The 18,858-nt window shown below is 40.9% G+C and overlaps 3 protein-coding genes across 3 annotated transcripts; 2 read left to right on the top strand and 1 right to left on the bottom strand.

Annotated features, from left to right (window-relative positions):
* Window positions 1-3,890: 3,890 nt before the first annotated feature.
* LOC120421513 (cyclin-C) lies at window positions 3,891-5,281 on the top strand. The gene is made up of 2 exons (XM_039584731.2): window positions 3,891-4,621; window positions 4,680-5,281. Exons 1-2 carry the CDS (start codon window positions 4,034-4,036, stop codon window positions 4,887-4,889), a joined length of 798 nt encoding a protein of 265 aa, XP_039440665.1. The 5' UTR covers window positions 3,891-4,033; the 3' UTR covers window positions 4,890-5,281.
* Window positions 5,282-9,808: 4,527 nt separating this feature from the next.
* LOC120421501 (protein RFT1 homolog) lies at window positions 9,809-15,342 on the top strand. Its single transcript, XM_039584722.2, has 4 exons — window positions 9,809-10,261; window positions 10,327-10,535; window positions 10,600-11,095; window positions 13,985-15,342. Exons 1-4 carry the CDS (start codon window positions 10,202-10,204, stop codon window positions 14,903-14,905), a joined length of 1,686 nt encoding a protein of 561 aa, XP_039440656.1. The 5' UTR covers window positions 9,809-10,201; the 3' UTR covers window positions 14,906-15,342.
* A 223-nt stretch (window positions 15,343-15,565) lies between these two features.
* On the bottom strand, window positions 15,566-17,455 carry LOC120421502 (DCN1-like protein). The gene is made up of 3 exons (XM_039584723.2): window positions 17,302-17,455; window positions 16,549-17,133; window positions 15,566-16,487 (listed from the first exon to the last, which is right to left on the bottom strand). Exons 1-3 carry the CDS (start codon window positions 17,302-17,304, stop codon window positions 16,152-16,154), a joined length of 924 nt encoding a protein of 307 aa, XP_039440657.1. The 5' UTR covers window positions 17,305-17,455; the 3' UTR covers window positions 15,566-16,151.
* Window positions 17,456-18,858: the final 1,403 nt, after the last annotated feature.

The raw sequence follows: 18,858 nt of genomic DNA on the forward strand, positions 1-18,858 counted from the left end.
ACCCTACGGAAAGGAATCGCAAATCTGACTGGCTCAACTGTCATCGAGACAGCCAAAGCCAGCCGCACCTTCACACGCACACACGCACGCCAAAAAAACGAAAAACACACCGACGGCGGACGCGAAAATTCTACGACCCTACGGAAAGGAATCGCAAATCTGACTGGCTCAACTGTCATCGAGACAGCCAAAGCCAGCCGCACCTTCACACGCACACACGCACGCCAAAAAAAAACGAAAAACACACCGACGGCGGACGCGAAAATTCTACGACCCTACGGAAAGGAATCGCAAATCTGACTGGCTCAACTGTCATCGAGACAGCCAAAGCCAGCCGCACCTTCACACGCACGCACGCACGCCAAAAAAACGAAAAACACACCGACGGCGGACGCGAAAATTCTACGACCCTACGGAAAGGAATCGCAAATCTGACTGGCTCAACTGTCATCGAGACAGCCAAAGCCAGCCGCACCTTCACACGCACACACGCACGCCAAAAAAACGAAAAACAAAAAACACACACCGACGGCGGACGCGAAAATTCTACGACCCTACGGAAAGGAATCGCAAATCTGACTGGCTCAACTGTCATCGGGACAGCCAAAGCCAGCCGCACCTTCACACGCACACACGCACGCGAGAAAAACGAAAAACACACCGACGGCGGACGCGAAAATTCTACGACCCTACGGAAAGGAATCGCAAATCTGACTGGCTCAACTGTCATCGGGACAGCCAAAGCCAGCCGCACCTTCACACGCACACACGCACGCGAGAAAAACGAAAAACACACCGACGGCGGACGCGAAAATTCTACGACCCTACGGAAAGGAATCGCAAATCTGACTGGCTCAACTGTCATCGAGACAGCCAAAGCCAGCCGCACCTTCACACGCACACACGCACGCCAAAAAAAACGAAAAACACACCGACGGCGGACGCGAAAATTCTACGACCCTACGGAAAGGAATCGCAAATCTGACTGGCTCAACTGTCATCGAGACAGCCAAAGCCAGCCGCACCTTCACACGCACACACGCACGCCAAAAAAACGAAAAACACACCGACGGCGGACGCGAAAATTCTACGACCCTACGGAAAGGAATCGCAAATCTGACTGGCTCAACTGTCATCGAGACAGCCAAAGCCAGCCGCACCTTCACACGCACACACGCACGCCAAAAAAAAACGAAAAACACACCGACGGCGGACGCGAAAATTCTACGACCCTACGGAAAGGAATCGCAAATCTGACTGGCTCAACTGTCATCGAGACAGCCAAAGCCAGCCGCACCTTCACACGCACACACGCACGCCAAAAAAACGAAAAACACACCGACGGCGGACGCGAAAATTCTACGACCCTACGGAAAGGAATCGCAAATCTGACTCTTTTTTTTTTTATTAGATTTATTAGTATAAAACAAAGTTCTACTTGACGTTCTGTTCTGTTCATTCCAGAATTATTCTGGAATGATCACGGCAATGACCCTTTGTATGACCACAAAGAGTTTAAAATGTATTTTTAAATCAATTTGGAAAAATTAACCTAGCGGTCCTTCTTGACAGAAAAGTTCCTATTTCACAGCTCGTTCCAAGGGGACCATAGTTGATCCATCGAAAAAATGTTGTCTTGTCAATATTTTTTTGCATTAACCCACCGGAGGTCGCGTACGTGTACTTTGTATACACAGTTTGTAAGAGCACTTGTAAGAAAGGCGAAACCACGCGACTTCCCTAAGGTTAAAATGAAAAAAGTGATCAGAAATGGTTTTTAATCGTGTTTTTTACCGTTGTACATAAAAATTGACATAGCACGCAGAAAAATAAGGCATATTTGAATCAACAAAACATTTTATTGATTTGAAAATCAAGATTTTTGTTGAATCAACGCTAAACATCAAAGCAACTTTTTCAAAACAACAAAAGATTGTTGTGGAATTGAGAAAATCAAGGTTTGTTTCAACGCAAAATCGGCGTTGATTATATTCAACAAAAATTTTGTTGAAACAAACCTCGTGCAGGCTGATTCTACAAAACATTTTTCTGCGTGAGGGCTAGGAGTGTGTGCACGGAGAATCGGCATTACACTTTTTGCAGTTTGATTTTACACCACCGACTAGTTTCAACCCTCGAACTGAAAAAAGTGTAAAGTGCGAACTGCAAAAAGTGTAAAAGTTACATCTTTGCCAGTTCAGGGGTCCGAACTGAAAAAGGTGTAACTTTTGGACTTAGAAAAATTTTGAAGAATCTGCGGAATCGTTTCACTCGCTGTCAGTGTTGGTATTATCGCGCTCTCGCGAGAAAAATTTCTCTCTCTCGAGTTCTCGCCGCGAGTTTGAGCTGCCGAGAGAAACTCACCGATTGCCCGTGCTCTCCTCCGCTCGCGAACAGGCTTTCTCGCGAGCCAGAATTGCCCGTTCGCGAGAAGTTGAACGTGTTAGAAACGAACAAAAAACAACACAGCGATTGAAGTTACACCTTTATACCATCGCCTGGTCCGTATTCATAAGCCTGATAAACAAATTGCTAGCTTGGGACGAACGGATAGCCAGAGGCGCTCGCGAGCGATCGCGTCGAGAGCGAGAACGCGAACAAAAATGCGAGCGCGAGCGAGAAGAGAAAAGTACTACAAGTTCTCTCCCTCGTTCGCGAGCGAGAAATGCTTTCCTTCTTCTCGCTCGAATTCCAACACTGCTCGCTGTCAACATGGAGTTAAACTTAAAGTACCTAATAAAAAGTAAGGACACGAGCAACTGAGCACCCTGCGATTATCTGTCAAAAAATGAGCACCCTTGTTTGAGCACCGCAAACTTTCATGCACACGCATGACTTTTGCATTATTACACCCATACCAAAAATCATGATTTTTTGAGTTCCAAATCCCACTTTTCATACGATTTTTTCAGTTCAACCCATATAACCATTTTTATGGTTGTAGTACCTGAACTCAAAAAATCGTATGAAAAGTGGGATTTGGAACTCAAAAAATCATGATTTTTGGTAAGGGTGTATGATTCTTTAGTCTGGTCAGGTCGGGAGAAGGCATCTTCTGTGCATTCCTCGACATTTTCGGAACGGGTTCCCGCAGCAGTACGAATTAGAAACTCTCCTCGAGGTCGATCAACGGCCGTTGCGGAACATTCGGCCTCACCTGACAGGTAGGTTTACTTCTACTTCCGATTCGGAAGTTGGTTATAATTTTGCGTTCATCTTTATATCCAGGACCACAATCCTCTGCCTCGGTACATTTGCGTCGGGGGCTGCGCTGCGATGGTGCACAAAAGCAAAACATCGGAAAACCATCCCCGCGGTCAACATTTCCGGCAGGCTCACTAGAGAGCGCGAGGATGATTAGCAAATAACGTCACGATACCGGTTAATTTAAAAAAAAATATTTTTGCGAGAACAAAAAGTTTTTGCGGTACTGTACATTGTAATTTCATAAAAGTTCAAAATATTTTCAAACGAGTCCAAACATGTTAAATATGATTATCAATGCAGAAAAGGGCATTTTAGATTGTTCTCAGTTGATTAGACTCACATTAGACTACTATTTTCATTGAAATTTTGATATTTTTTTGAAAAAATATTTTCTTGCCCCCTGATTTTTCGGACCAATTTTGAAGGGGGGAGCGACATACACTTTAAAAAATATTTGCAACGGCCTTATTTCAGTGTAATAAAAACGTATAGTAATATTTTTTTAAATGATTTATTTAAAAAAAGTGTTTTAAATATTACCAAATTACAATACTACTCGCTTATTTTATTATTCGCTACGATCAAAAAATGAGTTACCATACAGAGTTATTGAGTGAAAGAGAGCCTTGTCTCCACTTTACTATTAGGCACTTTAGATTTTTGACATTTCTAGTTGTTGGTTGATGTTAGCCCCCCTCCATCGAACCGCTTCAGAACGGATCCGCAAATCAAAACAACTTTTATTTTTTTCCAACCGAATCTTTTTGGATTTAGTCGCTAAATAAGTGAGACTTGTAAACGCGTTGCCCGCTCCCAGCAGTTAACAATGGCTGGCAACTTCTGGCAAAGTTCACACCACCAGCAGTGGATCCTGGACAAGCAGGACCTGATTCGCGAGCGCCAAGACGATCTGAAAACATTGACCGATGAGGAATATCAGAAAATCTTCATGTTTTTCGCCAACGTAATCCAGGTGCTGGGAGAGCAGCTAAAATTGCGCCAGCAGGTCATCGCAACGGCGACCGTCTACTTCAAGCGGTTCTACGCAAGAAATTCACTGAAATGCATCGACCCGCTGCTGCTGGCACCGACTTGCATTTTGCTTGCATCGAAAGTCGAAGAGTTTGGCGTAATTTCCAACTCCCGGCTCATCACCACTTGCCAAACTGTGATCAAGAACAAGTTCAACTACGCATACCAGCAGGAGTTTCCCTACCGGACGAACCACATCTTGGAGTGTGAGTTTTATTTGCTGGAAAATTTGGATTGCTGTTTGATCGTCTATCAACCTTACCGTCCGCTGCTGCAACTTATCCAAGATATTGGCCAGGAAGAGCAGCTGCTAACGTTGACATGGCGTTTGATCAACGATTCTCTCAGGACGGACGTTAGTTTGCTCTATCCTCCGTATCAGGTAACTGATTACACTGTTAATATTTGGAATTATTTATCAACTTCAATATCTACTCCAGATTGCGATTGGCTGCCTCCAGATAGCGTGTGTAATTTTGCAAAAAGAGCTGAAAGCTTGGTTTGCCGAGCTGAACGTCGACATGGAAAAGGTTCAGGAGATTGCGCGGGCCATCCTGAACTTGTTCGAGCTGTGGAAGAGCTACGACGAGAAGGAGATACAAGGCCTGCTGGAGAAAATGCCCAAACCAAAACCGGCACCGCAGCGGTGATTTGGCGCAGAGCTGCATGGTTTGATTTTATTCTACATTTTTTCTACTTTCTGTTTATGTATGAGATAGTTTCATATTTTGAAGATTGTCGCGTGTAACTGTGGATGTTTTTGATTGTGAACTTAAAACATACTCACCGTTCTCTAACCAATCTATCAATCCAGTTTATTTTTCATTCTGTAAATGTTTTCACATTCATGTAGAAAATGTTCAAAATTATGCTAAAATATGTCTGTTTTACACTTCAAAAACAATTCAACTTTGCAAAGCTTTCTTTGCGAAGTTGAATCATTTACATTTTCTTCAAACCTACTGGAATTATGATCATATATAAAACGTGGTATATTGAACTGATAGCTGTAACACAAGTAATATAAACTACTTCAAAGATACATTTTAAAGCGACTCTTTATTTGTATGAGAAATATCCTTATATCGAATTATATTCATTTGTTCAGAAGTTCTATCTATCGTCAACTGGAGAGGGATGTGTACTTGGGTGTTATAAAATCTCCGCAAAAACTTTTCAGAGGAGTGTGATCTTACCTGTTTTGCCTAGGGTTACGCCATATTGAAGAAAATATTACGGATTTACTAACGACACTTTTATTTTGTGGGCCCTTAAATTCTTGAAATGGAAAATTACACATAAATTCATGATGGGTCCGAACTTCGTTTTCATGAATATAACTAAGATTCGGTTCGGAATTTAGTTATTATCACTTGAGAGCGAGCCCACGAGCAGATCATATCCATCTTGCATCGACCTCACTAATCTGCCTGACTTTCTCAGGGGTTGTTTGGACATATATTACAGTTTCTTGTAATGATTTTACAAAAAAAAAAATATAAAAATTTAATATCAAGCCATAGTCTAAAAACTTTAATGAAACAAGTGTTTCAAAATGCATTTTACCCTAGTTCAGTTGTTTTGCAATCATTAGTTTTCACAAAAAAATGTATGATTCGACGAAAAAAAAACCGAATATTTTCAAAAACATCAAAAGATTTTTGAATAAACCCAAACATGCTAAAAATTAACCTAAGGGCATCTCCAGCGCTGGAGTGCAAATCAAATTTGCACCCGGCTTATGAATACCGAGATCAAATTTGCCACCTTGAAAAAACTCCGTCATCCCCATTGCTAGGGTAGCAAATTTTCCACCGAAACAAGCCCACCGCGGGGGCAAATATGGGTTTTAATCATTGTTTGCTTTCGTTTACCTTTAAAATCAATATTTATGTGTTGATTCATGCCTAGAAATACTAAAAGTTTATTAAAATTTTAAATCCTGTTGAAAATTTCAAAGAATTTCATTTTTAGAAAATGTCGAAAGTTAAACAATTTGCTACCCGCTTTGATTCCCACCAAATTTGCTCTCGATTTTTGTATGTCTGCTCTTGTGTATGATTCAAAAATTCTAAAAATTCCGAAATTCAAAAATTCTAAAAATACAAAAATTCACAAATACAAAAATTTATAAATTTAAAAATTCAAAAATTCTAATATTCAAAAATTCTAAAATCCAAAAATTTAAAAATTTAAAAATTCATGAATTCAAAAAATCAAAAAATCAAAAATTAAAAAATACAAAAAAAACAAAAATACTAAAATACAAAATTCGCAATTCGCAATTTTCAGTGTAAGAACGGGCCTTGACCGATCTTATGCACCAGGTTCCCGACGAACACGCACTGCCCTTACACCTACATCTTACCCTTGCTCTGAGTCAGTACGAGCAACACGCTAGAACACGCTTTGAGTGTTCGTGCCAGGCATGCACACCTTCTTTTCCGGTTACGCATTTTAACTCGGCCGGGGGTGGTACATTACGTAGGGTTTGATGTAAGTAAAAGCGCCTAACCATTTATAGTGTGCCTATCAATTTTCAGTAAAGCAAAAAACTGTTTAATTTTAGTTTGAATTCAAAAACTAATTGTTATTTACAGTGTATTGTTTTCTCCTGAAATCTTGCCTAATGTTGAGTCGTGTTAATCTGTTGCTATTTCTTCTGTCGCGGTGTTTTGTTATAATGTTTTGAACCTAAGCATGTTATTCAAAAATTTATCAAAAGTACAATAATGTTATGTGTGTGACTTTGATCATTCAATATATTGAGTAAGGACTCAAACCTTACTTGTTTGAAGAAAAGGGCGTAGATTAAAACAATAGACAATAAAGGAAAAAGCATACTGCATAAAGTTCGCTACTGAAAGAATAATTGTATGTTGAAGGAAAGAAGAGTAAAAGCTGTATGAAGTAGATTAAAAATATAGGTAATAATTTATGAAAAAAGCTTTGTGATAAAGGATAAATAATATCATATAAGCTTAGATAGCATTAATGACAACTTTAGGAGCCGATTAAAATAATATTTTAGACAATGAAAAAAGAATACATCAAATATGAACCGGAATTAACCCGAGAATTAACCTCGTTCGCATATTAAGGAGATCAGTTTTTGTTAGGGAAAACACATAGCAGTTAAAACTGGCAAATAGAGTAGAGGAGACTTGAAAGATAAGTGAAACAGAACTAAAGTAGTTGGAGATAAAAAGAAAATATAACCCAAGCTGCGATGTTCTAGGTACATCCACAACAGTTCGTTCAACATGCTGTGAATCAAAACAATACCTTCTACAATCACAAATTACTTCCCTTTCCCACATTGCCGCTTTATAATGTAGTCCATGCTCTGCAAAGAAAGGGATGTTAGTAAAATATAAACACTTTAAAATAATGATACAGTTACTTGCGGGAACCTGAGTGACATCAGGGTTTCTGATGTTGTTGCTGTTGTCTCCAGTGTGATAATATCACTCCGAAGTGGTTGTCGTGGTGCAATCGTTCTCCAACCGTAGGCCCAGACACGACATGAAAATGGAAACAAACAAAAACAAAACAAAAAGATGCATTAGTATATGAAAATAAGAGAAACAAAGGATCATGCAATCAAAATAAAATGGTGGATAGTAAACAGAAGCTAAATTAGAAAATCAGTAATACATAATAAAGAAATAGAAGATAGATAGTAGCTGAAAGTGGAAAGAAGAGAAACCCCGTATTGCGATGTATCAGGTACATCCACAACAGTTAACTCAACATGCTGTGAATCAAAACAATACCGTCTACAATCTTCCCTTCCCACATTGCGCATCCCTTTCTTTTGGCCGTCTCGACTCTGACCCTCGCTGGTCAAAGGTTTACGAGTTCGTTTCCACAGGCCACCAGCAAGGTCACGTGTTGTCATCATGATGACGAAACCAAGCCAACGTGGAGGTAAGAAAATGGGTAACTTGCAAGGAACCAGAGCAGCTGTTTTGACCAAGATCAACCTACAGCACTACGGATGTAGTTCCGCTCCTTCGAGGATGTTCCTCACCGGGTGTCAACCGAAAAGGTATCATTTCACCCTTGGCCAGCAAAAAAAAAAAAAAAAAAAAAAAAAAAAAAAAAAAAAAAAAAAAAAAAAAAAAAAAAAAAAAAAAAAAAAAAAAAAAAAAAAAATAAAAATAAAAATAAAAAAATACAAAAACAACAAAAATGCGTTAAAAAGCATATTTTTTTGTACATTTTGAGTTTTGTGGAAAAGTTACCTGTTGTATCAGAATTTGCTAAGTTCCAGCTGTCAAAATGCTTATCCGCCCTTTTCTCTTGTTGCTCCAGAGTTTACAGATCGGCCAATGTTCAAAAATCATAGCAAATCGATAATTGGGTCCTAAAATTAAGCTTAAATTAAATAATTGTTCACAACGATACAGCTTATTTATCTGAGTACCCTGATGACCCTTTGTACGACCGCAAAGGGTTTAAAATGTATTTTATATTAATTTCAAAAATTACCTTCGCGGCCCTTCTTGACAGAAAAGGTCCTACTTGACAGCTCTTTCCAAGGAGACCATAGCTGAAAAAAAGTGGTCAGAAATGGTTTTTAATCGTGTTTTTTTTACCATTGTACATACAAATTTACATAGGGCTTTAGGACCCTTTTTAACATAACGATTCGCTTTTATTTTCATGTGAGCTTTTCTTGTGATCTTTCGATTGATGTATTGACTGACTGTATTTTTTTACGTTTTATATCAAGTTTCCAAAGAAAAACATTGAGTCTTGAAATCCACAAGTTCGGAACACTTTTTTCTTAAGGAGGTTAACAAACTTTTCTCTCCAGGAGTACATATTTTTACAAAATAGTTACTTCACACACTGAAATCAATGAAACTCAAGATTAGTTATGTTTTATGAATACATAGTCTGATAGCTTTTTTTCTGAAAATATCAGTTAAATTCAGGTGTTCCACAATTGTGGGAGGCACAATAACATCCCACAATTATGGAACATAAATTTGGAGTCAGTATTTTGCTGCTCTGAATAAAATAGTCTTGAAATGCAGTTTTTTTTGTTTAAAAAGTACTACTTTTACTAGTGAATAGCAAGAGAATGTCCAAGTAAAGGTCATAAAAATAGAAGGGTCGCCAGAAATGCTGCCTTGGCATGCTATTGCCAAGTTATCACAAAAGTGTTCCGAATTTGTGGATGTTCCGAATAAGTGGGATGACTGTACCAGTTTCTAAAAATATTCACGAATTCATGAGTAATATGGTATGCATCATACCTCGCCGCATACATCATAAAACGATAATTTTGTCTAGTACGTTTTCAAGATTCCTTTTGTTGTTTTCAATTTCAACTAGGATTACAATTGTCGAGTAGAATGTTGCCGCTGGAGCTGTTTACTCAAGAAAAGTCAAAAATGCGATAAAAGAAAGAGGAGATCTGTTGACCCGTTTTCGGGCCTTGCATGTTATCTATAACGATGATGCACCGAGATAAGCCAGAGGATTGTTTTCGAGTTTTTTTTACCTGGTGATGCTATAAGTATAAGAAGAATCCGTACGGAGTTTTGAATCTGCAGTCTTCAGATAACTTTTGAAACCAGTGAACACGGACTGCGTTTGTTCAAGTTAAAATTTGCGTTCAAATTTAAGTTTTAGATCATTTTAATTGAGTGTCGTACCCCTTGTCATAAAAAAAGTATTTGGCAACCCTGCCACGTTTCCACAGCTGACACGACTCACCTGCGACGTCACATCAGCTGGCGCGGTGAAAAAAACAAAACAAAAAACGGAGTTTATTTACCATCGGCTCATAGAACGAGTAGCAGTGGAAAATATTGCGTGAATTGGTTCAAAATTTCCTAATCGAGTGCCAGGTGTAAAATGTGAATGATAAACTTTCGCGCAAACAAAATTGGTAAAAGTACCAATAAAGTGAATTCTGTCGTGCGTTTGGAAAGAGCCTTCGCGGAAAATGGGACGGAACGTGCTGGCCAGCAGCTTGCAGAATGCATCCTTCAGTATCATATTTCAGGTGGGTATTTGCGATTGAGGTCATCTTTCACCTTGGTTCTATTCTAAACTCGTTGTCGTCACCAGATTTTCTGTCGCTGTATCACGTTCGCGATCAACGCGTTCATTGTTCGGAGCGTTGGCCGCGATGTACTCGGGATCACGAACGTGCGACTGCTTCTGCTGGAAAGTACGCTGCTGTTTCTGGCGAAGGAAGCAATTCTCCGGTCGGCCCTCAGCTCCAGACACAACAAAGATTGCAGCTGGGCTCAGCTGATTAACCAGCTTTGGATCACGTAAGACGCCTAGTTTTGCATTTTGTTGTCCTCCTTTTTAAATGCAATCGTTTAATTCCCCCAGCGTTCCGGCGTGCTTCGTCCTGTCGATTCCCTGTCTGTACATCTGGTTGAACTGGCTGTCCCAGGTGGACGACCACTTTTACGTGCAGTATCGGTTCGGGTGCTTTGCGATTGCGTTTGCCTGCGTGATCGAGCTGACGGCCGAAGCGCCCATCTTCGTGTCGCAGGTGTTCTGCTTCGTCAAGCTGAAGGTGGTCATGGACACGGCCCACATCTTTATCCGGTCGTTTGTGTTTATCGTGCTCGTACTGCTGAACAAGGACATTACGATCTACGCGTTCGGAATAGCGCAGATAACCAGCGCCGTGACGATAATCGTGGGAAATTACGTGTTCTTCTACGTGTACATTGTGCGACTGGCCCGGTACCGACAGGAGCAGAAACGAATCGACGACAAGTACGAGTTGAGGAAGCTTTTTGGAGCGCACTACGAGAACATGGATGACTTTCCGTTCACCTCGATCAAGGAGATGCTCCCCGGAGTTCTACCGAATCCGGTAAGTTTATATCCTGTACACTTTCGGGGATGTTTTTACTTTTGAATTCGTTTTAATTTTTCAATAGGGCGTAACCTTAACTGTTTTGCCTAAGTTTACGTACTATTGTTCTACATCTTATCACATGGTGCTTTTTGCACTCTAAGAAAAACATTTTCGATCATAAGTTTTATCAGCACTGGCTGGATCGGGAGAACCTCCCTAGAGGCAACGGCCACTCCAGGTTGTGGCCAAAACAGTCAAAATGGCCGTTTTCATTAACAGTATCAAAAACCAAGAAGCTTGATACCAATATTGCCCAGTCTCGTTTGGCCTTCCATCGGAACACCCCTGGCCACTTCGGATCCTCCGCTTGGGCTGTTCCTTGCGTCAGGCCATCAGCCAACTGCTTCGGGACCATCAGGCCATCAGCTTCCAGGTCCAGGTTGATGTTTACTCCTCGGCGTCCAGCGATAGAATGATTCCCTAGACGTATGCCCCGCTAGGGTGTAATATAGTTGTATGGAAAAAAACAAAGTTGTTCAAATTTAATGAACACAGCAACTTTTCAGTTCCTTTTGGGGTCCTGAGCAACTGCCCAAAGTTTGAGAACGATTGGTTAAGTCCCCACTTTGCGCAAAGCGATTAAATTTTCCATATAAATTGATATGATTGATTTTTTTTGATTTTTCGTTTTATTATTAACTGATCACATTTATTTATTTGCTTCAAATTGTTTTACATTATTGCATTGAATTGAATACATTTGGGTAAAAATGAAAAAAAAATCACTTCAACAACTAATCCTAACTTAAAACTAAAAAATGTAAATTCATTGAAATATTCAAAATCATTAGAACGAGTAAACTACGAACTGTATTTTAAGATAAATCCTCCAAGCGTTCTTACTTGTTCCGCACGAGTTTTGCAACCACGCAGTGTTGTTGTCATCTCGATGAAAATGTTCAGAAGTTCTTGTGGTGAAAACAGGTCACTACTGCACTCATCCGTTGATGTTGGTTGGTTTTCCCTCGGTTGCTGACTGAAGCCTGGAGGTGTTGTATTCTCTGCAACTTTCTGCCGCTGATTCAACGGCAATGGCTGCAGATTTGGAACCACTCGAACAGATCCCGCTCCATGTGACGCCAAAGCAGGAAAATCCACGTCCGTGAAAGTTGGTGGTGTTTTGCGACGATTTGGTTGGTGCCTCGTCGTCGCTTGCTGCCGATTTTTTACAAACTCAGCTCGTTTTGGGCAGCTTCGATTCTTGGTAGAATGGTCGCCGCCGCAATTGAAGCATTTCGCTTCGATGTTCTCGTTGAGTTTTGTGCTCACCTCCGCAGGATGCACAACGACTCTTGATGAAACAGTTCCTTCCACCATGTCCAAACTGCAAGCAATTCGAACATTGTGTCACGTCACGGTGCACTGGGCGATAACGTTCCCAAGGCACGATGATGTTGAAAATTGCCCGAACTGCTTTCAGCTCAGACGGCGTTGTCGATCCTTTCTCGAGATGAACCAGGTACAGTTGATCACGATACTTGATGTCCTTGTTGTGTCTCGTCATCTTGAAGACTTCGATCACGTTCAACTTAAGAGTTTTGAGCTCTTCTTTCAGCACACTCACATCCATGTCGTACAGGCCTCGGAGGACCTGTTTCAGGGGCGTTTACCTGGATCGTCATGGCTGTAGTATTCAATCTTTGTGTTGTTCAGGAAATCCCGAACGTAGTTGTAATCCTTTCTGGTAGGTAGCAGAATTTTGAGTCCATCAGCACACAAGCGAATGGCAGCTCGTAAAGAACCAGATTTGATAAACCCGGTCAGCCACTTTCGCACCGAATCCGATGACGATGTTTTCACAAAAATGGGCGGCAACTTTTCCCGTCGTTCAACTTCTTCCTTCTCGCTCACGTCCACAGGGAGGGTAGCGAACTGGTTTCCAGACAATTTTTGAGCGTCCTTGCTCAAACTGCCTGACTTTGCAGGTAGCGCTTCGGCATTCTTTAGCTTCTTCAAATCTGCCGATCCTGCTGGTGAGGACCGCCTCTTTTTCTTGCCCTGAAGCATTTTTGCACTTTTTAAGCACTTTTCAGGAGCTAAAATCCAGGAGTACCTCACTGAATGATGGTCCACAAAGGAATGAAAAAGGAACTGAAAAATTGCTGTGCTCGCTAAATTTTGACAACTTTATTTTTTTCCATACAACCATATTACACCCTAATGGGATCATTCAAGCACGGAATTATTGACCATTTATTGCCGTTCTACGCATATTTGTCCCATGTTCAAAAAAGTGCAACTGAGAAAACGGCAGTTTATTGCTTGACTAAGAACTCGTGCATAAACCACGTGGTCTCAAAATTTGTAAATCCTTTCTTCCCCTCACATTTTTTTACCTTTTGTATGGCTTTAATCAACTCTTGCTTACTTTTTCAAAATGTCCTATCGACATAGGAAAACCATGGCGCAATGGTTTTTTGAAAAAGTAATCTAGAATTATTAAAAACTCGATGTTTTTAAGCATGTCGTTAAAAGTGGTCTTTTAACTCTCCCAGAGAAATATTTTAATGATTTTTACGAAATCTGTGGTTTTACTTTATGGAAGAGTTGTTAGTAAGCATCCTAATCATTCCCAGTCAAATCAATCCGAATTCTGAAACGGAATCTAATTAGAATCGTATACAAATTCCGTTTCAAACGCAACAACCGGTTCCGTTTTCGAACTGGTTGTTGCGTTTGAAACGGAATTTGTATACGATTCTAATTAGATTCCGTTTCAGAATTCGGATTGATTTGACTGGGTTAGAGAGAAAAGCCCGTTGATTTCCTAGTCTTAGTATTCGGTTTGGGACACGCTAACGCGCACGCACATAACTCCAAATTAAACTGAATCTCTTCTTCCAGAACTCCGCCTTCAACTCCGAGCTCCAAACGCTGGTGCTGAGTTTCGCCAAGCAGGGCTTCCTGAAGCAGGTGCTGACCGAGGGCGAAAAGTACGTGATGTCGGTCAGTCCGGTGCTCACGTTCAGCGAGCAGGCCACCTACGACGTGGTCAACAACATGGGCAGCCTGGCGGCACGGTTCATCTTTCGCCCGATCGAGGACAGCAGCTACTTTTACTTCACCCAGACGATCGCCCGCGAGGAAAAACTTGTCGACCAGAACCGCGAAAAGGTCAACGAGGCGTGTCTGGTGCTGTCGTACGTGTGCAAAACGGTCACCTCGATCGGACTGCTTGGGTTCGTGTACGGCCAGAGTTATTCCGGCACGCTGCTGCTGCTGTACGGGGGCGCTGAGTTTGTGGAAGGTGGCCTGCCGGAGATTTTGCTCCGCTGCCATTGTCTGGCCATTGTGCTGCTGGCGTTGAACGGCATCACCGAGGGTTACATGTTTGCCACCAACACGTCCAAGCAGATCGACACCTACAACTATTACATGGCGTTCTTTTCGGTTGCCTTCTTGCTGCTTTCCTACCAGCTCACAAACTGGCTCGGCCCGGTCGGGTTCATCCTGGCCAACTGTTTCAACATGAGCTTCCGGATTAGCTACAGCTTGTTTTACATCCGCACTCACCTCAAGGACGTGAGTGACACACCCTTGAAGCGGTTCTTGCCTGGGCCGCTCTTCCTCGCCGTGTTGGCCACCGGAGGCATCCTTTGCAAGCTGTCCGAGGCGTACTTTGGTGGCCGGTCCATTCTGTACCACATTGTGGTGGGGGCCGTTTGCGTCGGATGCACCGTCCTGACGTGGAGCTTCGAAAACCGCGAGTTGCTGCGGACGGGAATGGCGAGGTATCGCGAGCGGAAGATGAGCGTCGCCCAGTGAGGGGAATTAGACGAATTTTGAATGAAGACGTCGTCGGATTAAACATTCGATGGAAGGTAGAGTGGAATAATTTTAGGAATCGATCCTTTAGTTAAAGATTGTTACGTATTAACTTATTTATAAATAAGTTACAAATGTTTTCAACTTTTGTTCACAGACCGTTTAGTTAGTCCACAAACTACCATACGTTTGATCTGAATGAGTGATTAGATTACAAAGAGAGAAAAATTAAACTTTGATAAAAATAAAATTAAAAACAGAAGGCAAAATAAAGATTTGAACCCAACGCACATTAAGTTGAGACACGTTTGTTGTTGACCACTCTAAAATTTTGCTAATAAAAAAATGCTAAGAGATATTTATATAAGAAGCAATTTTAAGAGCGATCATCACTGTTTAAGAATGTAATAAATTAAAGTTAGAAGCAATAATAAGAACATTGGTTTCATTACGTCCAATGATGCAGCAGCTAGCAAAAAAACTGCATATTTTTTCCCAAACCAAAGAAGACATTTTACTAATTAATGGCTTTTTGTACATTGCATAGGTTTTAGAGTGAACCCTTCCACACTAAAGAATGATAATAAATTTCTATGCTTTTCAGCATACGCTAACGTGTTTTTCTTTCCTTTCCATTCAGAACGATCGCAAAGACTGTCGTCAAGTTTCATCATTGTTTCTTTTTTAATGATAGTAATCATAATAATGTGTAGTATATATGTATTCAACATTCAAGTAATTCAAATAGTTTGTTTTCTGCATTACTATCAAAGGTTGGTTTTTTTTTCGTTTTGTTTTCAACAGAAATAATTTTGCTCTACTATTCCTAGGGGGTTTCAAACGGAGGCGCGAAAAGTCTATTGTAAATTAGCATCGAATGGTGCAAGTATGTGTCTAAATATACCCACTAAAGATTTCTGTATTTTCAATTGCTATGGCCAGATCGCGCTACGGGTTTTTCGACGGTCCGACCGTCGTGTACAGCAGCACAGATGAATAATCGTGTTTTTTCAAATAATATATGCGTGTTTTTTTTTTTAATTTAAACCAAATACAATTGACTCGGTGTGCTTCTGTAGCGTTTTTTGTGTGTTTGTTATTCTGTCGAATTGTCATATTTGCAGCGAATAATATTCAACGCATTGGTTTGAGAGATTGAATGAAAAATTCACATCTTTTATCAGGGTAAGGGCCTGGTTAAGCTAACGAAAGATCCCGCACACACGCACTCAGGACGCACGCGGCCTTAGTAGTACATGTTGGCCGTACTGCTGCTACTGCTGCTGTAGGGGTTACCTTTGCTGCTGGCGTACGGGTTGGTCGTCGATGACGGCACCGATGCAGCAGACGACGTAGAAGACGTGGACGGTAGATGAACGCCACCGGTTGCGATCGCACTGGTAGAGGTGATCACCGAGGGATGAGTGATTTTGTTCTGCTGTTGGCACCATTCCACGAAATCGTCAATCAAGACCGGCCAGGCGCCTTCCGCGTCGTAGTTGGACATGCTGTCGTCGATGTAGGTGGCAAAGTCCAGCAGCAGGTTCCAGGTGTCCTTCGGGATCGATCGCTTGTGGTTTTCCTACAAAGAAAAAAAGGTAAATGTCAAAGCGCTCTTGAAAAACCCATAAACTCAAACATACCACCAAAAACTTGCACCAGAGATCCAGAAACTTGAATCTGTCCTTAAGTACTATGTTCCAGTAGGCGACTGCCATCTCTAGGTCCAGTCCTTTCTGGCCCGGATCCTTTGCGTAGTTGAAGGTAAAATGGTAGAAATCCTTAAACTTTGTCGGATCCTTAAGCTCCATCTCCAGCAGCGGCAGCTTGGCCTTGAGCTTATCTATGCTATCTACACCGAGGTCGCTAAATCCGTTCACGAACTCATCCTTGCTGAACTCACACTGCGCCTTTGCCTGGAACCGCCAAGCGATGATCAGAACTAGCTTAGACTCAGGACTAAGGTAAAGGTCGTCCAGGAATTTGACCACTCCGTCGGAGTTTATCTTCTGGGGGTCCGCAGGATCGCGATAGCGGCCAAACAGCTGTTCGATCTTCTTCCGATCCAACTCCCGGTAGTAAACATCCGGATTCTGGAAATAGTTATCACACGACAAGTCCAACTTCCAGTCGTTGTTCTGCAAGCAATAAATTGCCGTCTGCTCCCCCGTCTGGGTAAGCGAGATGAATTTTTTCACTTTGTCCTTCTGGTTCAGCTTCAATTTGTTCTGCAAAAATCCGAATTTATCAAAATTTATTCAACCCTTTTGCATCACTGATGTTATAAAACAATGGAGGAAGGGAAAAGGAAATTTCAGATATTTACTTCTCTCCCCTCTAATATCACTTAAATTTCCTTCTCACTTACTTTACCCATCACAATGAACGTCACTTACCATTTTGAAAAGATAAATCCGTTCACCTGCGTGGAAATATTCCGGAAAAACTGCCCCAAAACAATTTTCAGCAGTTCGACATTCTATTCTCCATTACCACTTTGACGGGGCCAGGAGAAAATTGAAGGAAAAAAAAACAACTGATGCTGCTGACAGGACAGCAGCATAACTTGCGTGCAAGAAATATATGCTGCGCACCACAGATGCAAGTACAATAAAACCCCGTTGGATCGACCCCTTCAAGTTTGACACTTTTGTAGTGTGTACAGCCATGCCAGATATACAGATAAATCTGTATTTTACAGATTTTTCGATCCCAAAAATCCCAAAAATCTGTATATACAGATTTTTTTAAAACGGTTATATTTGAAAGTTTCAACAATTTAGTTATTAATTTATGCTTTAATATGATTAAAAAGCTTAAATCTGTTGTTAAAAATTTCAAAATGTCTTCTATGGCTTCGAATGCGACAAGATACAGATAAAATACAGATTTATTTTTAAGAAAATACAGATTTCCCTCAAAATAATCTGGCAACGTTGAGTGTGTACCATAGATAGACGGACTTATCTTTTTCAAAATCTATCAATCAACGGTTAACGGTTAATTTGAACACCAAAACCATGCAATTTTGAACAATTCACTGTTAATTAACACCTTTTAGAGCAAGAGAAACACGAAGATAAGTCAATCGGCTAACCAATATGTGCAAGGTGCTTCAAATGCTAATCAATCACACAACAATTTATTAGCCTGTACGAGGTTTGATTCAACAAATTTTTTGTTGGATATAATCAACGCCGAATTTGCGTTGAAACAAACCTTGATTTTCTCAATTCCAAAAAAATCTTTTGTTGTTTTGAAAAAGTTGCTTTGACGTTTAGCTTTGATTCAACAAAAATCTTGATTTTCAAATAAACAAAATGTTTTGTTGATTGAAATATGCCTTATTTTTCTGCTTGTGAAGATGTCTCAGAAGAAACCTTGATTGGTTGGTCAAATTTGTGCATTCTTTGGCGCCACGAACCCATAGTCATATTTAGTCATAACAGGTTGGGACCATCCATAAACCACGTGGACACTTTTTTTGAAATCTCAGCCTCAGAAATGGCTTTACGAACAGCAGACAAAGGAGATGGAACGATTTCTTAGGGCTTTTCTTCACCCCCTCCGGCTTGCTTTTGCTGCCCCTGCTGCCATTTGAAAATTTGTCTTGGCCGGATCCTTCCGAAGTGCGTATACCGCTTTAATATGGGCTTTCACTTAGTCTGTCACAAACCTCAGACCTATAAGCTTATTTTAGCTTCATTTTAGGACCCAATTGGGTTGCTTAATGGGTCCTAAAATGAAGCTTAGATTGCTGATATTATTGTTTACAGCGATAAAGCTTATTTTTCTGAGTACAATGACCCTTTGTACGACCACAAAGAGTTTAAAATGGATTTTTAAATCAATTTTGAAAAATTAACCTCGCGGTCCTTTTTGACAGAAAATCTCCTACTTGACAGCTCGTTCCAAGGGGACCATAGTTGATCCATCGAAAAAATGTTGTCTTG

This window comes from Culex pipiens, chromosome 3, assembly GCF_016801865.2.
Source record: "Culex pipiens pallens isolate TS chromosome 3, TS_CPP_V2, whole genome shotgun sequence".
In the NCBI taxonomy this organism is placed as follows: Eukaryota; Metazoa; Arthropoda; class Insecta; order Diptera; family Culicidae; genus Culex; species Culex pipiens.

What these genes read in the sequence shown, in the direction of transcription:
- LOC120421513 (XM_039584731.2), top strand. Translation starts at nt 4,034, where the DNA reads ATGGCTGGCAACTTCTGGCAAAGTTCACACCACCAGCAGTGGATCCTG. An exon ending in TGCTCTATCCTCCGTATCAG is followed by an intron (nt 4,622 to 4,679) that starts GTAACTGATTAC and finishes TATCTACTCCAG; the next exon opens with ATTGCGATTGGCTGCCTCCA.
- LOC120421501 (XM_039584722.2), top strand. Translation starts at nt 10,202, where the DNA reads ATGGGACGGAACGTGCTGGCCAGCAGCTTGCAGAATGCATCCTTCAGT. An exon ending in CCTTCAGTATCATATTTCAG is followed by an intron (nt 10,262 to 10,326) that starts GTGGGTATTTGC and finishes TGTCGTCACCAG; the next exon opens with ATTTTCTGTCGCTGTATCAC. An exon ending in ATTAACCAGCTTTGGATCAC is followed by an intron (nt 10,536 to 10,599) that starts GTAAGACGCCTA and finishes TAATTCCCCCAG; the next exon opens with CGTTCCGGCGTGCTTCGTCC.
- LOC120421502 (XM_039584723.2), bottom strand. An exon ending in TCTGGTGCAAGTTTTTGGTG is followed by an intron (nt 16,488 to 16,548) that starts GTATGTTTGAGT and finishes TTTTCTTTGTAG; the next exon opens with GAAAACCACAAGCGATCGAT.